Below are 17,091 nucleotides of genomic sequence, written 5' to 3' on the forward strand. Positions count from 1 at the left end.
TGGGGTTGTCTTGGTTGTACGTTTATCATCAACAGGAAACAATTTAAAAACATCCATCAGAAAGCAATAAGATGACCTTAACACAGGCACTGACTTGGTTTCTGGTATACAGTAAGTGCTATTTGTTGGGGTAGTCTTGTTGTTGTTTACTTAAAAAATGATGTTTTGATTTCTTCAGCACATTAAACTGTCAATTCTATTACCCTAACTTGAGCACAGTCTTGGACTGACTCAGAAAGTGCTTCATTTTAGTGTAATTAAAATTTGACAATATCTTCTGTGACTATTAAAGAGGTGATTTTGTCACGGTCACTCTTGGACCACCTCAAAAGATGCATTCATGGGATTTTAATATCCAAGTGCTTCTCTTTGAGGTTGTCTTTTTTGTGACATTATCATCAACAAGAAAAAACAGCAAACATTCATTAGAAGGTCAAAAGATTACCTTAACGCAGGCACTGATGTCATTTCTCTGTACAGTAAGTGTTAATTGTTGGGGTAGTTTTGTTGAATTTTACTTAATATGGGATTTCTTGACAGACTTTTAAAACAAGTTTAAAAACACATTGAAATACAATTTCTGATACCCTGGCTGGAGCACAGTCTTGACTTCACTTGGAAAGTGCTACTTGTGGAGCTGCAGAAATAAGACAAAATCTACTAAGATCATAAAAAGTCATTGCATTGCAGTCCCTCTTAGAAGAGCACAAATGAGGCACCAGAAGTTGAAACCAAGGTTACCTTAACACTGGCACTGACTTGATTTCTCAATACAGTAAGTGCTATTTGTTAAAGTAGTCTTGTTATCTTAACTAATAATTGTTATTCTCTGCAGCATGATGTTTTGGTATTTGTTCTATGTTAGAAGAGCCCCTTTCCTGTAGAGTATAATACATGCAGGTTACCTCAAATGGAATCACTGATGTTTGGTGATGTCATAAGTGCTTCTCTTTGGGGTTGTCTTGGTTGTACGTTTATCATCAACAGGAAACAATTTAAAAACATCCATCAGAAAGCAATAAGATGACCTTAACACAGGCACTGACTTGGTTTCTGGTATACAGTAAGTGCTATTTGTTGGGGTAGTCTTGTTGTTGTTTACTTAAAAAATGATGTTTTGATTTCTTCAGCACATTAAACTGTCAATTCTATTACCCTAACTTGAGCACTGTCTTGGACTGACTCAGAAAGTGCTCCATTTTAGTGTAATTAAAATTTGACAATATCTTCTGTGACTATTAAAGAGGTGATTTTGTCACGGTCACTCTTGGACCACCTCAAAAGATGCATTCATGGGATTTTAATATCCAAGTGCTTCTCTTAGAGGTTGTCTTTTTTGTGACTTTATCATCAACAAGAAAAAACAGCAAACATTCATTAGAAGGTCAAAAGATTACCTTAAAGCAGGCACTGATGTCATTTCTCTGTACAGTAAGTGTTAATTGTTGGGGTAGTTTTGTTGAATTTTACTTAATATGGGATTTCTTGACAGACTTTTAAAACAAGTTTAAAAACACACTGAAATACAATTTCTGATACCCTGGCTGGAGCACAGTCTTGACTTCACTTGGAAAGTGCTACTTGTGGAGCTGCAGAAATAAGACAAAATCTACTAAGATCATAAAAAGTCATTGCATTGCAGTCCCTCTTAGAAGAGCACAAATGAGGCACCAGAAGTTGAAACCAAGGTTACCTTAACACTGGCACTGACTTGATTTCTCAATACAGTAAGTGCTATTTGTTAAAGTAGTCTTGTTATCTTAACTAATAATTGTTATTCTCTGCAGCATGATGTTTTGGTATTTGTTCTATGTTAGAAGAGTTTCCTGTAGAGTATAATACATGCAGGTTACCTCAAATGGAATCACTGATGTTTGGTGATGTCATAAGTGCTTCTCTTTGGGGTTGTCTTGGTTGTACGTTTATCATCAACAGGAAACAATTTAAAAACATCCATCAGAAAGCAATAAGATGACCTTAACACAGGCACTGACTTGGTTTCTGGTATACAGTAAGTGCTATTTGTTGGGGTAGTCTTGTTGTTGTTTACTTAAAAAATGATGTTTTGATTTCTTCAGCACATTAAACTGTCAATTCTATTACCCTAACTTGAGCACTGTCTTGGACTGACTCAGAAAGTGCTTCATTTTAGTGTAATTAAAATTTGACAATATCTTCTGTGACTATTAAAGAGGTGATTTTGTCACGGTCACTCTTGGACCACCTCAAAAGATGCATTCATGGGATTTTAATATCCAAGTGCTTCTCTTTGAGGTTGTCTTTTTTGTGACATTATCATCAACAAGAAAAAACAGCAAACATTCATTAGAAGGTCAAAAGATTACCTTAACGCAGGCACTGATGTCATTTCTCTGTACAGTAAGTGTTAATTGTTGGGGTAGTTTTGTTGAATTTTACTTAATATGGGATTTCTTGACAGACTTTTAAAACAAGTTTAAAAACACACTGAAATACAATTTCTGATACCCTGGCTGGAGCACAGTCTTGACTTCACTTGGAAAGTGCTACTTGTGGAGCTGCAGAAATAAGACAAAATCTACTAAGATCATAAAAAGTCATTGCATTGCAGTCCCTCTTAGAAGAGCACAAATGAGGCACCAGAAGTTGAAACCAAGGTTACCTTAACACTGGCACTGACTTGATTTCTCAATACAGTAAGTGCTATTTGTTAAAGTAGTCTTGTTATCTTAACTAATAATTGTTATTCTCTGCAGCATGATGTTTTGGTATTTGTTCTATGTTAGAAGAGTTTCCTGAAGAGTATAATACATGCAGGTTACCTCAAATGGAATCACTGATGTTTGGTGATGTCATAAGTGCTTCTCTTTGGGGTTGTCTTGGTTGTACGTTTATCATCAACAGGAAACAATTTAAAAACATCCATCAGAAAGCAATAAGATGACCTTAACACAGGCACTGACTTGGTTTCTGGTATACAGTAAGTGCTATTTGTTGGGGTAGTCTTGTTGTTGTTTACTTAAAAAATGATGTTTTGATTTCTTCAGCACATTAAACTGTCAATTCTATTACCCTAACTTGAGCACTGTCTTGGACTGACTCAGAAAGTGCTTCATTTTAGTGTAATTAAAATTTGACAATATCTTCTGTGACTATTAAAGAGGTGATTTTGTCACGGTCACTCTTGGACCACCTCAAAAGATGCATTCATGGGATTTTAATATCCAAGTGCTTCTCTTAGAGGTTGTCTTTTTTGTGACTTTATCATCAACAAGAAAAAACAGCAAACATCCATTAGAAGGTAAAAAGATTACCTTAAAAGAGGCACTGATGTCATTTCTCTTTACAGTAAGTGTTAATTGTTGGGGTAGTTTTGTTGAATTTTACTCAATATGGGATTTCTTGACAGACTTTTAAAACAAGTTTAAAAACACACTGAAATACAATTTCTGATACCCTGGCTGGAGCACAGTCTTGACTTCACTTGGAAAGTGCTACTTGTGGAGCTGCAGAAATAAGACAAAATCTACTAAGATCATAAAAAGTCATTGCATTGCAGTCCCTCTTAGAAGAGCACAAATGAGGCACCAGAAGTTGAAACCAAGGTTACCTTAACACTGGCACTGACTTGATTTCTCAATACAGTAAGTGCTATTTGTTAAAGTAGTCTTGTTATCTTAACTAATAATTGTTATTCTCTGCAGCATGATGTTTTGGTATTTGTTCTATGTTAGAAGAGTTTCCTGAAGAGTATAATACATGCAGGTTACCTCAAATGGAATCACTGATGTTTGGTGATGTCATAAGAGCTTCTCTTTGGGGTTGTCTTGGTTGTAAGTTTATCATCAACAGGAAACAATTTCAAATATCCATCAGAAAGCAATAAGATGACCTTAACACAGGCACTGACTTGGTTTCTGGTATACAGTAAGTGCTATTTGTTGGGGTAGTCTTGTTGTATTTTACTCAAAAATGACTTCTTGATACACGTGTTTCCAAACGTGATAAACACATTAAACTGTCACTTCTATTACCCTAACTTGAGCACAGTCTTGACTTTGCTTGGAAAGTGCTACTTGTGGAGCCGCAGAAATAAGACAAAATCTGGCAGAGTTTCAAACATTTGGCACATTTACGTGTGTTTAAGATGGCTCAACTCCCAGTTCACATCCCCATTCTACATGTATTATATGTTACGAACAGTTCTCGTTTTTGGATATTCTGAGTTTTTATGGATTATTCTGTCATGGAGCAACCATCTAGAAACTGCTCCCAAATGTGGGAATATTTCGATTTGGTTCCACCTAATTAGGTAATGTACATTCAAAGTTTTTATTAGAAAGCCTATAGCCTATACTAAACAGTAGTGTTACAGTGATGGTATCATTTTATGCAAGAGGTGCGGTAACGGGTTCTTATCTTGGTTTTACAGGTGCAGTGTTTGCTTTGCCCGCAGCTGCTGACGTATAATAATAATACGTCATCAATGCTGAGGCATTATAGAGGATACACAAGAACACTCAGCCTCGTGTCACCAATCAAAGTCAATATAACCTAGATATACAGGGGTTGGACAATGAAAAGGCCATTAATTAGGACATTATTAAGATTATCTTAAATTTGGAATAGAATAAGATCCAATATTAACGCTGAGGTTGAGCTTGGATTAATTGAAGGACTGACAAGATTTAAACTAACAGGACTGAAAGAAAATGTATGATCAAACTTTACTACCTCCGCTGTGTTCCATTGACTTTGAATTACAAGAGTTTAGCTAAAAAAGGGAAGGTATAAAATGTGCAAACTATCAGAACCTGTGGGTTGATGATATAAATTGTGGTCTTAAATAAATTGGCTTATATTTATGGAATGAGTTGAGGAGTAACCTGTCTTGTTTACCACAAATTCTATTTACATTGACAGAAAACATTTTGTTGCACTTTTGGATATAACAAGATGGAAATAATTATAGTAGACATACATTTGTGGAACTTGAGGGCAGTAGACATTACAGCAGAGACCTCGCTGAAAGCAGTGTTTTAGCGCTCCTAACTGCATGCATCTTTTCCTTCTGGTTCAAAAACTGAAAACCAATCATTTGTACAATTGTTGTACAGAGGTTGGACAATGAAACTGAAACACCTGGTTTTAGACCACAATAATTTATTAGTATGGTGTAGGGCCTCCTTTTGCGGCCAATACAGCGTCAATCCGTCTTGGGAATGTCATATACAAGTCCTGCACAGTGGTCAGAGGGATTTTAAGCCATTCTTCTTGCAGGATAGTGGCCAGGTCACTACGTGATACTGGTGGAGGAAAACGCTTCCTGACTCGCTCCTCCAAAACACCCCAAAGTGGCTCAATAATATTTAGATCTGGTGACTGTGCAGGCCATGGGAGATGTTCAACTTCACTTTCATGTTCATCAAACCAATCTTTCACCAGTCTTGCTGTGTGTATTGGTGCATTGTCATCCTGATACACGGCACCGCCTTCAGGATACAATGTTTGAACCACTGGATGCACATGGTCCTCAAGAATGGTTCGGTAGTCCTTGGCAGTGACACGCCCATCTAGCACAAGTATTGGGCCAAGGGAATGCCATGATATGGCAGCCCAAACCATCACTGATCCACCCCCATGCTTCACTCTGGGCATGTAACAGTCTGGGTGGTACGCTTCTTTGGGGCTTCTCCACACCGTAACTCTCCCGGATGTGGAGAAAACAGTAAAGGTGGACTCATCAGAGAACAATACATGTTTCACATTGTCCACATCCCAAGATTTGCGCTCCTTGCATCATTGAAACCGACGTTTGGCATTGGCATGAGTGACCAAAGCTTTGGCTATAGCAGCCCGGTCGTGTATATTGACCCTGTGGAGCTCCCGACAGACAGTTCTGGTGGAAACAGGAGAGTTGAGGTGCCCATTTAATTTTGTCGTGATTTGGGCAGCCGTGGTTTTATGTTTTTTGGATACAATCCGGGTTAGCACCCAAACATCCCTTTCAGACAAGCTTCCTCTTGTGTCCACAGTTAATCCTGTTGGATGTGGTTCATCCTTCTTGGTGGTGTGCTGACATTACCCTGGATACCGTGGCTCTTGATACATCACAAAGACTTGCTGTCTTGGTCACAGATGCGCCAGCAAGACGTGCACCAACAATTTGTCCTCTTTTGAACTCTGGTATGTCACCCATAATGTTGTGTGCATTTCAATATTTTGAGCAAAACTGTGCTCTTACCCTGCTAATTGAACCTTCACACTCTGCTCTTACTGGTGCAATGTGCAATCAATGAAGACTGGCTACCAGGCTGGTCCAATTTAGCCATGAAACCTCCCACACTAAAATGACAGGTGTTTCAGTTTCATTGTCAAACCCCTGTACATGCAGAATTAGAAAGAATGATGTTAAATGTTTGTAAGTTAAATTGAAGTTACTTTTCTTTATTTTTTTTTTTAGGATCCAGGAAACAAGAGCTTGATGAAGCTCTTGTGGACTTCATAGTGAAGGATTCCCAATCTTTCTCTGTATCCAAACCTATACAACCCAGCCAAACAGTTCCTTGTCACACCAGCCTCATCTGTTCCCTGTGAATATTTTCCAAAGCTGGAGAAATTTCAAAAAAATAAACCGTTTGAGTCCTTCTACTGTGCAGAAATTACTTTTCTTGAATAAAAACACCTGAAGTAACAGAAGCACCCTCTTTATTACACCAAGCACAATGTCCAAAAACACTCAGTACAGCACACTCCCAAAGAAAATATGAATGACAAATCAAAAATTTTCACTTCATTTTTATGTATTTATTTGTTATTTATTTAAAATGGGTCAGTGGAATTTCATGAAACAAATGACAATTCAAGTTAAAGATGCCAGAATTAGCCTTATGGCTATTTTTCCAATCCCCTACAGTTCATATTGTTTTTAAATTATTATTTTTTTCATGAGTTAATTACTTAGAATTTTAATGGGTTACTAAAAACACATACGTACAACACGCATATATACATACATAAGTGCTATTATTTACAGAAGAGGTGCATCACATTCGCAGAGCTTCAGTTGGTGCAACAAGCGCTACTGCCAGTAGATGTCACCCAAGGGAATATAATGAACCTTTGTCTAGTGAACCACTTTATGACACAATGGTTCAAAATGATTCTATGCTTGAAAAAGCCTCATTTCGACATCACTACTGAACGTGAACATACAGGGGAAGGATTGGTTTGTGCATGACCTGTAATGAGTCATTCACTCATTTCACAAAAGTGAAGAAATACAGCGGGTCATTGGATGCGCTCAACAAAGAATTCTTTGTTGATTTTGAGAAAATTGACGATTCCCTTCAGTTGGTGGCCTGTCCCCTGTCACAAGAGCCCGAAACAGCACCAGAATTGGAGAATGCAGCTGGAATTGATCGACCTTCTGGCTGACGCTGTCAAGTTCAAGTCTCTTAAACTGAATGACTTTTATGCGGCACTGAATGAATCGGTGTTTCCAAACCTCCAGAGGACAGCACAGAAGATGCTGCCGTTGTTCGGCTTGACTTATGTGTGTGAACAGATGTTCAGCGTCATGAACTTCAACAAAGCCACCCACAGATCCAAGTTGACTGACCAACACCTTAGACCCATCCTGAGAATTGCCACAACAAAACTGACTCCAGACTTTGACATGCTGGTTAAAAAGGGACACCAACAACACTGTTCCCACTGAACTCAAAAGTACGTTTTTCTGCTCTTAAAAATGTTACATGTCATTTCTGTTAGGGTGTGTAGATAAGTGGTGTGCAGGTGTACTGCCTTCTCAATATAAACAATGCTTTTAAGAAAGTCAAGTCAAGTTTATTTATATAGCGCTTTTCAGCAACAAGGCACTCAAGGCACTGTACATAATGAAAAACAGTACAGTGATACAGAAAATCAAACCATAGAGGTAATTTAAAAAAAAGAGGGAATAGAATGATGGATAAGAAAATGAAAGGAAAATTGGACTGAAAACTTAACTGTCCCTGTTGGTGCATTTGCTGTTTAACATGTTAAGTGTCACATAGATCTATTGCACTTCTGTCTTCAGGATTGTCCATGTGAATGTTGAAGTCTCCCACAATAATTAAACAGTCATAATCAACATATATCACAGATAAAAGCTCATTAACATTACTGAAAAAGTTTGTTTTGGACTTAGGAGGCCTGTAAATATTCAAGAACATGGTTCGGAACGGGCTCTTTACCTGGAGAGCCAAATATTCAAAAGAGTCAAAATTTTTGTTTTTTGTTAATTTAATTTTCAGTGTTTTAAGAGTCATTTCAATAAATAAATACTCTGGGACTTGGAAGAGATATTTTGTTGTAATGCTTTTGTTGATTTTCTATTTAAATTAAAGCACGTTTCATATCCCATGTTATTATTATTATTTTTTTCTCTTATGAGGTGAATTACCAAAACACTCCATCCATCTGCTCTTGGTCCCGCCCTTCTGTCAATGTTTAGAACACTCTGTGGCCCACGGGTCAAAAAGCTTGCCCACCCCTGTCCTAGACGGATATTCTATTTTAAAGACGGAGGACGGCGCCATCACATCTGTGGTTGAGGTAGGCATTATTTCATGGTTTAGCGGAACTACAAGATCATTGTCCAGATAGATATTTTTGAGAATCACGTACGGTTACTATAGTCTCATTTTGTGAGGTGCAGATCAGAAAAGCTGCTTCCATTTGAAACAGACTTGTGTTTACTGCCTTCATAAAAGCTAGCTTAAACGGCAAACGCTACATCACTCCTCATATGTCCAAATATTCCCCTTTGTAGTTCGGTCTGCTTAAAAATCAACACCATGGAGAATGTCCTCCGATATCAAATTAATCTTGATAAGACGTTGTTTTGGAAATAGTTGGAACTGAACTGTTCTGACTTAATGTAATATTAAAGCAGATTAATCCATTTAACAGCTGCCGAAAGCTAAGGGATCTTCGCTTTTATGGGTTTTGTTTTAGGTTCACGATTCTTTCACAAGTAGCACAGTGGCGGCGAAGAAAGCTGACATTCAAGCAGGGATAAATATAAGAGGTACTCTGTTATACTGTACCAGATTGACCAAAATTGCACCTGAAAGAACTGTAGTACAGGTCGGTAATGACCGAAAATTAGCAGTAAAAGCTTCTGAACCAGAGGTGTTTAATGTTTTGTAGTGAAGCAAGCAAGTCCATGTTTTAAATTTGACTAAAGTTTTAAAATATTTATTTAATTACAGTGTTCTTAATATGTAATTTTGTTTTAAAAGGACCTTTCATATGTCTAAGGTTTTAAAAGCATCTGTGTGTTAGAATCCATATTTCCTCTGCTAGTCTGTATGTAAGTATGGTGTAGTAAGCTTCATTTGATCATTTAAACTGTGACTCTTAAAAATGAGTTACACTGTAAAATACGTTGAGATTGGTCAGTGGGCAATTAGTGCAATGTCAATAACATGCTACTGTTTTAATGAAGATGATTCATAAAAGATCTGCTTATTTTTACAGGAGCCAAAGCTATAGAGAAGGCTATACGAAATCTTGTTGGAATTCTGTCAAATAAAAATTTTCAGCTGATCCAAAATGCTGCAGCAAGAGTTCTGATGAAAATTAAAAAGAAAAATTATATTTCTCTTATTTTAGCTTCCCTTCATTGGCTGCCTGTATACCAGAATAGAATTTAAAATTCTCCTTTGTCGAAGCCGTCTCTGCTTCCCCGGGTCCGTTGATTTGGGTACAGGTTTCAAAAGAGTGAAATAAACACAAGTACAATCAACTTATGTTCGCCTCTGCAGAGTGAGAGAAAGGTGCTCCAGTCCAAACCTGTGAGCCCATCTCTACTGTCCTCTGTTTCCAGCCAGTTTATTTCAGTCTTAGGGGTGTGTTCAACATATACATATATCATGTCACTCATGTATGTAGCATAACATTTCCTTAGGCCCAAATAAGGAGTGCTTATGGTTACTTTCTTCTGGCAAACTCATCTTCCCCTGTCTCTTTCATCCTCCATCTATTTACGACCTTGCCCTCTCTCTAATCTTTCTCCCTTGTCATTCACTAATTTATGACTGACTGACTTTCTATGCCTCTCACTCCCCTATATCTGCACCTTCCAGTTACACACATAGATAGTTTATATTCTACACCTTCTCACATATAAAACCCTTAATGATCTATCTCCATCATACATTAGAGATCTGATTGTTCCATATATTCCTAACAGACCACTTTGTTCTCAGACTGCAAGTTTACTGGTGGTTCCTAGAGTCTCTAGAAGTAGAATGGGAGGCAGATCCTTTAGTTATCAGGCTCCTCTCCTGAGGAACCAGCTCCCAGTTTTAGTCCGTGAGGCAGACACCCTGTCTACTTTTAAGTTTAGGACTAAAACTTTCCTTTTTGATAAAGCTTATAGTTGGAGTGGCTTAGGTTATCCTGAGCTATCTCTGTAGTTATGCTGCTATAGGCTTAGGCTGCTGGAGGACATAATGACCACTTTCACTCTCTCTGCTAGATTCTCACACTACTCTCCGATTTTGCTTTATCTGCCATTATTTCAGCTTTTAACTCTATGTTCTCTCTCTGTTTTTTCTTTTTCCAGAAGCTACACCTGGCCTGGCTCTGTGTTTAGCTGTGGCTCCTTCCTGGAGGAGGACATCGACAAAGCTTCTGCTGCCAACAACTTAATGCTCTCCTACAGAGAGCCCTGTCTTTCCTAGACATAGGTGCTGGCTGAGCTCTGACTAACTGTATGTGCTCTCTTTCATACTCTAGACTTGAAAACTGGCTCAGAGTTTATCTGCTTAGCTGTCTTTCTCTGTCTCTACATGCTCATCCAGAAGGAGTGAATGCTGCAAGTCACTGAGTCGATTCAATCTGCTGGGTTTCCATAAATAGAAAAACATTTAACCAATCTGAATAAAAAACTGAATCTGACTGCACTGTTTGATAGTTAGGATTAATTGGAATGTATGGAGCTGACTTGAAATCTGTATGATTTGATTGAATTGACTTTGTAAAGTGGCTTGAGATGACGTGTTGTGAATTGACGCTATATAAATAAAACTGAATTGAATTGAAAAGAACAAGGGGGTATAAGCTGCACAGTACACAGAAACCTGCTTCTCCCATGTAACAGTTTACGTGTGAAAGGACTGGACAACAAACAGCAGAGCAAACATAAGAAGAAAACACAATCTAAAGTGAGAAGACAACAAGAAACAATGCAAGAGAACACAGATACTGATGGTGATGAAGAAGGTGCTTTTGTCTGGAGATCTCCTTGCCTGCAGGTTTGGGAGGAAAGCAGAGCTCAGGCGCACATCCACAAACCTGAGCTGGACCAGCAGCTGGAGCAACCCCAGGCGGAGGACACTCATAACCTCAACTACCTGGCCATGGCAGCAGAAGAGGATGATTTGTCAGCAGCAGAGGGTGAAACGGACCAGGTACACCCCAGCGACCACCCTTCAGATGAAGAGGCACCTCAGCAAAGAGACAGAGACACTGATGTTGACACCTTTCTTACACATCTACCTACAGAGAAAGTGATGTTGGCCACATGCCCTCTCTTATGACCTGCTCGGACACGCAACCACAAGACCAGGGTGTATGGACTGCATCGAGGTCACTCTAGAGGAACATGTGGGTGGGCTCTGGAGACCATGGGTGTCCGACAGCATGCAAAGAGCTTGTTAAAGACGAAGACAGTGACATGCGCTATATGACTGTAACGAGAAATATCAATGATTCAGAATATACTGATATACATATGGTAACAGACAAAGTGGTAAAGTTGGCCATTAATGTATCTGTTTACAAAAGTAAAGGTATTATTCATGGTAGGGTGAACTTGTTTATTTGTTGTGAGGAGAAATATGGTTATTTTTACAGAAACGTTAGTATTGTTTGATATGTTATTCAAAACTGTCTACCTGGCGCCGTGCTGTTGGGTTAGCACGCGACCACATATAGAGGCTATAGTCCTCAAAGCGGCCGTTCCGGGTTCGACTCCCGGACCCGGCAACCTTTGAAAAATGTCTCCCCCTCCTTTCTTCTCTGACTACTATCAAAAATAAAGGCCTCTAGTGCTGAGAAACATTCTAAAAAGAAAAACTGTCTACTACAGGTTATTTGCTATAAGTGGTGTTAAAAGTGTAAAATATCACTGCCATAGCTCAAGGGACACTGGTTAAATGTGAAAAGTGTATTTCTTTCTTTTACTAAGTGGGGGGAGGGTTGTATGGCATCCAGGACTATTTGACTATGATTTTGAATCTCATTATTATGACATAGCACTCGGCGGAAATAGGCTTCTATATGTAACTTGTCAGAAATTGTTTTCTAGAAAACAAGGACGTCTCCTCATTAGCCCACCGGCAGGTGGCGGTGTGGCCATATGACCAAACTAGCTAGCTCCTTTCAGCTGAAACTGAGGAGCTCCGCCTCAACAAGACAGCAGGTGACAAGATTTAAGTTTCGCTTAAACGTTTAGCAATAATGTTGCCGTGTTTTGACCCTAACAAGCCCTGGACTCCGAGTCCTGATGATCTACGATTTTTGACGACCCCATCCGCTGTGTATCCGACGGGTTGGCCCGGTCTTCCCGCTACGAAGCACTACCAGGAGCCTGTTTCCCGCTCAGAACACAGGGTCATGGACTTCCCCGCCATGTTGGTGCTACCTCAACTACTACCACCGTCGGTTATGCCGTTCCATAACCATTCATTTTTTGAACATTATTACGCAAGTAAGTTCGCGAAAAGGCACAAGGTCGGGTAAAGTTCTACTCCTGGGTTTTTAATGGTAGTGACGCTGTAGAGATCTGTAGTTCCTGTTCTATTCTACAACTAAATCTGGTTTCTGCTTACACAGATGAGAGCAGAAAAGACGTCCTACACAGGTATGCGCATATCGTTATTCCTACATGCCGTTTTCATAATGAAGAGACGTGTAGTTCTATTTTGCTCTTGGCGCAGGTCTGTGTTTGATTTGGTGGGTGCTCATCACTGTCTGCCATTAACGGACACGGAGCTGCTACGATGGTATCTCTGCCTGTCTCCGGAGGACAGGAGGATCATACTGGGTATGTCCTGAAAGCCTGTCCGTTTGTACTGTTGTAAAATGGGAGTTTTTACTCTCTTTCCTCCCTGTGCACCACCGGGTCCGTTTCTCTCCAGTTCCGAGACCCAACCAGTAAAACCAGCAAAGGTTTTACCTTATGAAATAACGAGAAATTGTTAAGTATAAAATCAATATTTAATGCCAAAATGATCAGTGTACAGAGTATACAATTGAACAGATACAGTGACATTGACCTTCGGTACCGGCCCCCCCTCAGCCCATCTTAGGGATGAACCAAGAGGAGCAAAAAATGGAGCGTGAGTCCTGCTTTTATCCATGCCTGTTCTTAACTCTCCTAAAAGGTGTCATCCTCTATCAGTTTATCCTTGACTAGGTGTTGCATCTTATGTGATATCAACAGTTATGTTGTGTAAGCTGTAGCAGTGTGCGGTGCAGCAGATAAGCAACAAAGGCAGATATATTCAACTAGGGCAGCAAAGAGATGATTAGAAAGGCCACAGAATCATACATCCATAACAATCCTCCTGCTGAGGTGGGAAAAACCCACCTCACATCAATCGATGTGTCTAGTGCATATCAACCTAAGCTAGAATATGGCAGGCAGTTCCTTCCGGCCGTCACGTAACCACGCCCCTCAAACGGAGTGCCACTGCCTGCAGCCCTCAGTGTGTGCACCCCCTCTGTTTCCCATAGAACAGACCTATGCTGATGTGTGTCTGAAATTTAAATGATTAAAAACATTGTAAATAGATAATAATGCCTGTTGAAAAATTAAAAACAACAAAAATAATAAAACCCTGGAAGCACAGCGGAAATGAGCAGCACAGTGTGTATCATTATATTGTAGACCCTAAATCATAGACCCTGTTCAATTATCTATTGCACTTGTCTGGTCCGGTTTCCCTCCAGGCCACAGGAAAGGGTTGGTCATCCTCCTGGTGTGGCATCCTTGGCTCCCTATTCCTGGTTGGTCTTGGGCAAGGCCTGGTGTTGCATCCTTGGTTTATGGCTGTGATTTAATTTTGCTCCCATTTCCAGGCTGGCTCTGAACAATGGGTTTCGACCTCCTCCTCACAGCACAGTATCATAATTTCTCCCAACACTTTGGTTTGGTTCCATGAGATCCACATCATCACTTGTGCTTAAATATTCAGTGGACAACATCAGTGTGCTCTGGCACCACATCCATTTGATATTCTGGTAATCTCAAACCTCTGGTATCACTGGAACCAATCGCACGATCAATACACCTGAAGATAAGAGCTCGAATATACGTTGCACAACAGCAAATACAACCTGCGATCACTACAACAGTCAATGAAGTGAATATACTCACCAGTAGGTTTTCCTATTTTCCAAACCACGTCTCAAACATGTTTGTGAATTCATCGATTCCTGAGTGCGATTTTAATTCAGTGGATAGTGATTCCAATTCTTTTAGGGCCTTCGTCAGAGATCCATCAGGTGCTGTAATTGTTGGGAATAAAAGAACAACAAGCCTCTCCAAAAACACCACACAACAGTTCTTCTTTTGCTAGGATCATATCCAAAGCTATTCTAATTTGACAAGAAATAATTTCAACGGCCCTGTCCCAATACCCACACTTCGCTCCTCTGAAGTGTTTACTTTGTACAAGTGCATGTAAGGGTTGAAGAGCGCAGGTTACAAGCGTGCAAAATTGGAGAATTGAGACAGTAGGGGTTACATCATCGACTTGCACCTCTGCACCGTAACTGCAACATCAAAAAGGGCGGGAACCAGCGCTGTTTTCGCAGTGTTGCTGCTAAAAAAACTATTTAAAACTGCAACAAACAATTGTTTTGAGGAGAAGAAAGTGCAGGAAGCAAAGGAGGCTTATACACCAGACTCTCGCTGCGTCAGTGTTTGTTTGAAAGGTAACTTCAGTGTTATGACCTACTGACTGCCCAGACTCACTCTAAACCCAGTGGTATCTTACAATGTTGAGCCTGGAAAACCAGTACAAAAATATATTTGTCGGCTCGCTGTCTAAAGTTTACGTAGTTATTCTGATTTGATGGCTGGTTACGTTGATGGTTGTGATTGGTTTTTGCTCAGAACGTCATGTGCAGCAGTGAATTGTGGGTAATATACTTCGGCGAAGTCCGCATAGATGCGAAGGGCGGATGTGGGACACAAAGGGGGCGGGGCTAAGGACGACTCTGGAGAATTGGGACACACTACGCACTCGAACCCATGAACGGGAACGCGCAATTCAGTGACACAAGGGTGGAAGTGCGAGTATTAGGACAGGGCCAACATCCTGTTTACAAAGCCTTCAGCTGTCCCTCCTGTTTTGCAGTGGTGTCATTTAAAATATTAGAATCGGTTCTAGCAGGAAGCAGTTTGTATTCTAGCAGACATATCAAATTCAAAAACACATTTTCTGAAAGGTTCCCCCTGACAAAGTAGGCCAATCAGTGTCAGGGTGTCCTGGATGGAGAGGGAAACCAGGGCACAGCTTTCCTGTCCAGTCAATAGCAATTATTATTAATTATTAAAGCAATTATTCCCCATAAATCAGTTCTGTTCAGCAGCAAGTAAAGGTTCAAGGCCTTGTATCAAGTTAATTTACAATCTAAGTTGCAAACATCATCTATAAATAAATAACTCAGAAGCACATAAGAAGTTATAAATAGTTGAACACTCATTCAACCCTTCATGCAAATTATTCCACAATTTTCCAGATTCACAGAAGTAAACATTTGTTTGTTGATTATTCACACAGTTTTACTTTAGAAATCCTTCTCCTCTCTGTGTTTTTTGATTTTGTGAAATTTACCAGGACATACTCCTTCAAGCTTTAACCCAACAAATAGAATTTTTATTGTTTATTTCTTTATCACGTTCCTTCTGTTGAAGTAACCCAGCCCACTCAAACATTTATGAAACAGGTTCCACATCATTGTATTTTGTTAGTTGAAAGCAAAAGGATGAGTTAATCTTACATTATGACGTTATGGTTACTGGAATAAATTAATTTAATTCCACAAGCACATTTATGATGTGTTAACTGGAAATGAAATGTTAAGTCATAAGATATCCAATTGAACCTATTCATATGTTCTTCCTCAGTTGTTTCTGATTTCTCTGGGGTTTCCTTCGGAGGACGTCTCTTCCTTCCTGCAATATGATCTGCTTACCTTAGTTTTGCCCTCATCCAGAGTTCCATTTGTTTCTCCCGTTGGTTCTTTGGTTAGAGCCTCATGTGTGTTATGAGACATAAACTTCACAGCAGATTAAAATCTTTGAACATGTCAGTTGCCCTCTCTGTGAATCCAGACTGGGTGCACACTAGAGGCTGACATTTTTTCGGGAGTCCCACGGGTCACGGGATTCCCACGGGAAACCCGCGGGACGGGAGACAGCATCAGTAAAGATCACGTGATTGGGATGGTACAGGATAAAAAATGAACGGGAGCAGACGGGAGCGGGAGCTAACTAATAGGAGGGAAAATAAACTAGGATCAATTGTCCTTGGAAATGTAAACTGAGACTTTGTTATAAACTTTAAGAAAAAAAAACTTGGATCGACGCCGCCATTGTGTAGTTTTTTTCCAAGAAGCCTATACTATAATGCGAGTCAAACGAACTACACGACCCACAAGCCAACAGTGCTTCTGCTCGGTGTTTTCCACCTGCGTTCAGGATGGAGGGAACAAACGCAGGTGGAGAACTGGATGTGGTAAAATTGGATTTGTAACGTAAAGTCAGAAGTAAGGACTTATCTATTAAACTCATAGAGCTGACAGGAAAGTCGCAAATATTACCGAACTTCAGGAGAGTTGAATGTAGCGGTGTTAACATGCAGTCTGCTGCTTGTAAAACGTGTTTAGTCGTAATCAAGTTCACCAGTGATTAAGGGACACTTGTAAAACAGATTCTGGATTAAATCAGTCCTGCTTCTCTTCATTCGTCAAACCAAAAGTACCAACATGTGTCAAGTCTCATCTGACCAACAAAATTGCTGCATGTGCGCTAAAGATTTAAGAGGT

At 39.7% G+C, this 17,091-nt stretch overlaps 1 protein-coding gene across 6 annotated transcripts in view; it reads left to right on the plus strand.

The window, feature by feature from the left end:
- Positions 1-12,399: 12,399 nt before the first annotated feature.
- rbm44 (RNA binding motif protein 44) overlaps positions 12,400-17,091 on the plus strand; it is a 44,277-nt gene continuing 39,585 nt past the window's right edge. For all 6 annotated transcript variants that reach the window (XM_047369982.1, XM_047369980.1, XM_047369986.1 and 3 more), the window contains exons 1-3: positions 12,400-12,742; positions 12,868-12,895; positions 12,972-13,078. In XM_047369982.1, the coding sequence (XP_047225938.1) occupies positions 12,493-12,742; positions 12,868-12,895; positions 12,972-13,078 (385 nt within the window). In that variant the 5' untranslated portion in view covers positions 12,400-12,492. The remainder of the gene's footprint in view (positions 12,743-12,867; positions 12,896-12,971; positions 13,079-17,091) is intronic.

Source organism: Girardinichthys multiradiatus, chromosome 7, assembly GCF_021462225.1.
Source record: "Girardinichthys multiradiatus isolate DD_20200921_A chromosome 7, DD_fGirMul_XY1, whole genome shotgun sequence".
In the NCBI taxonomy this organism is placed as follows: Eukaryota; Metazoa; Chordata; class Actinopteri; order Cyprinodontiformes; family Goodeidae; genus Girardinichthys; species Girardinichthys multiradiatus.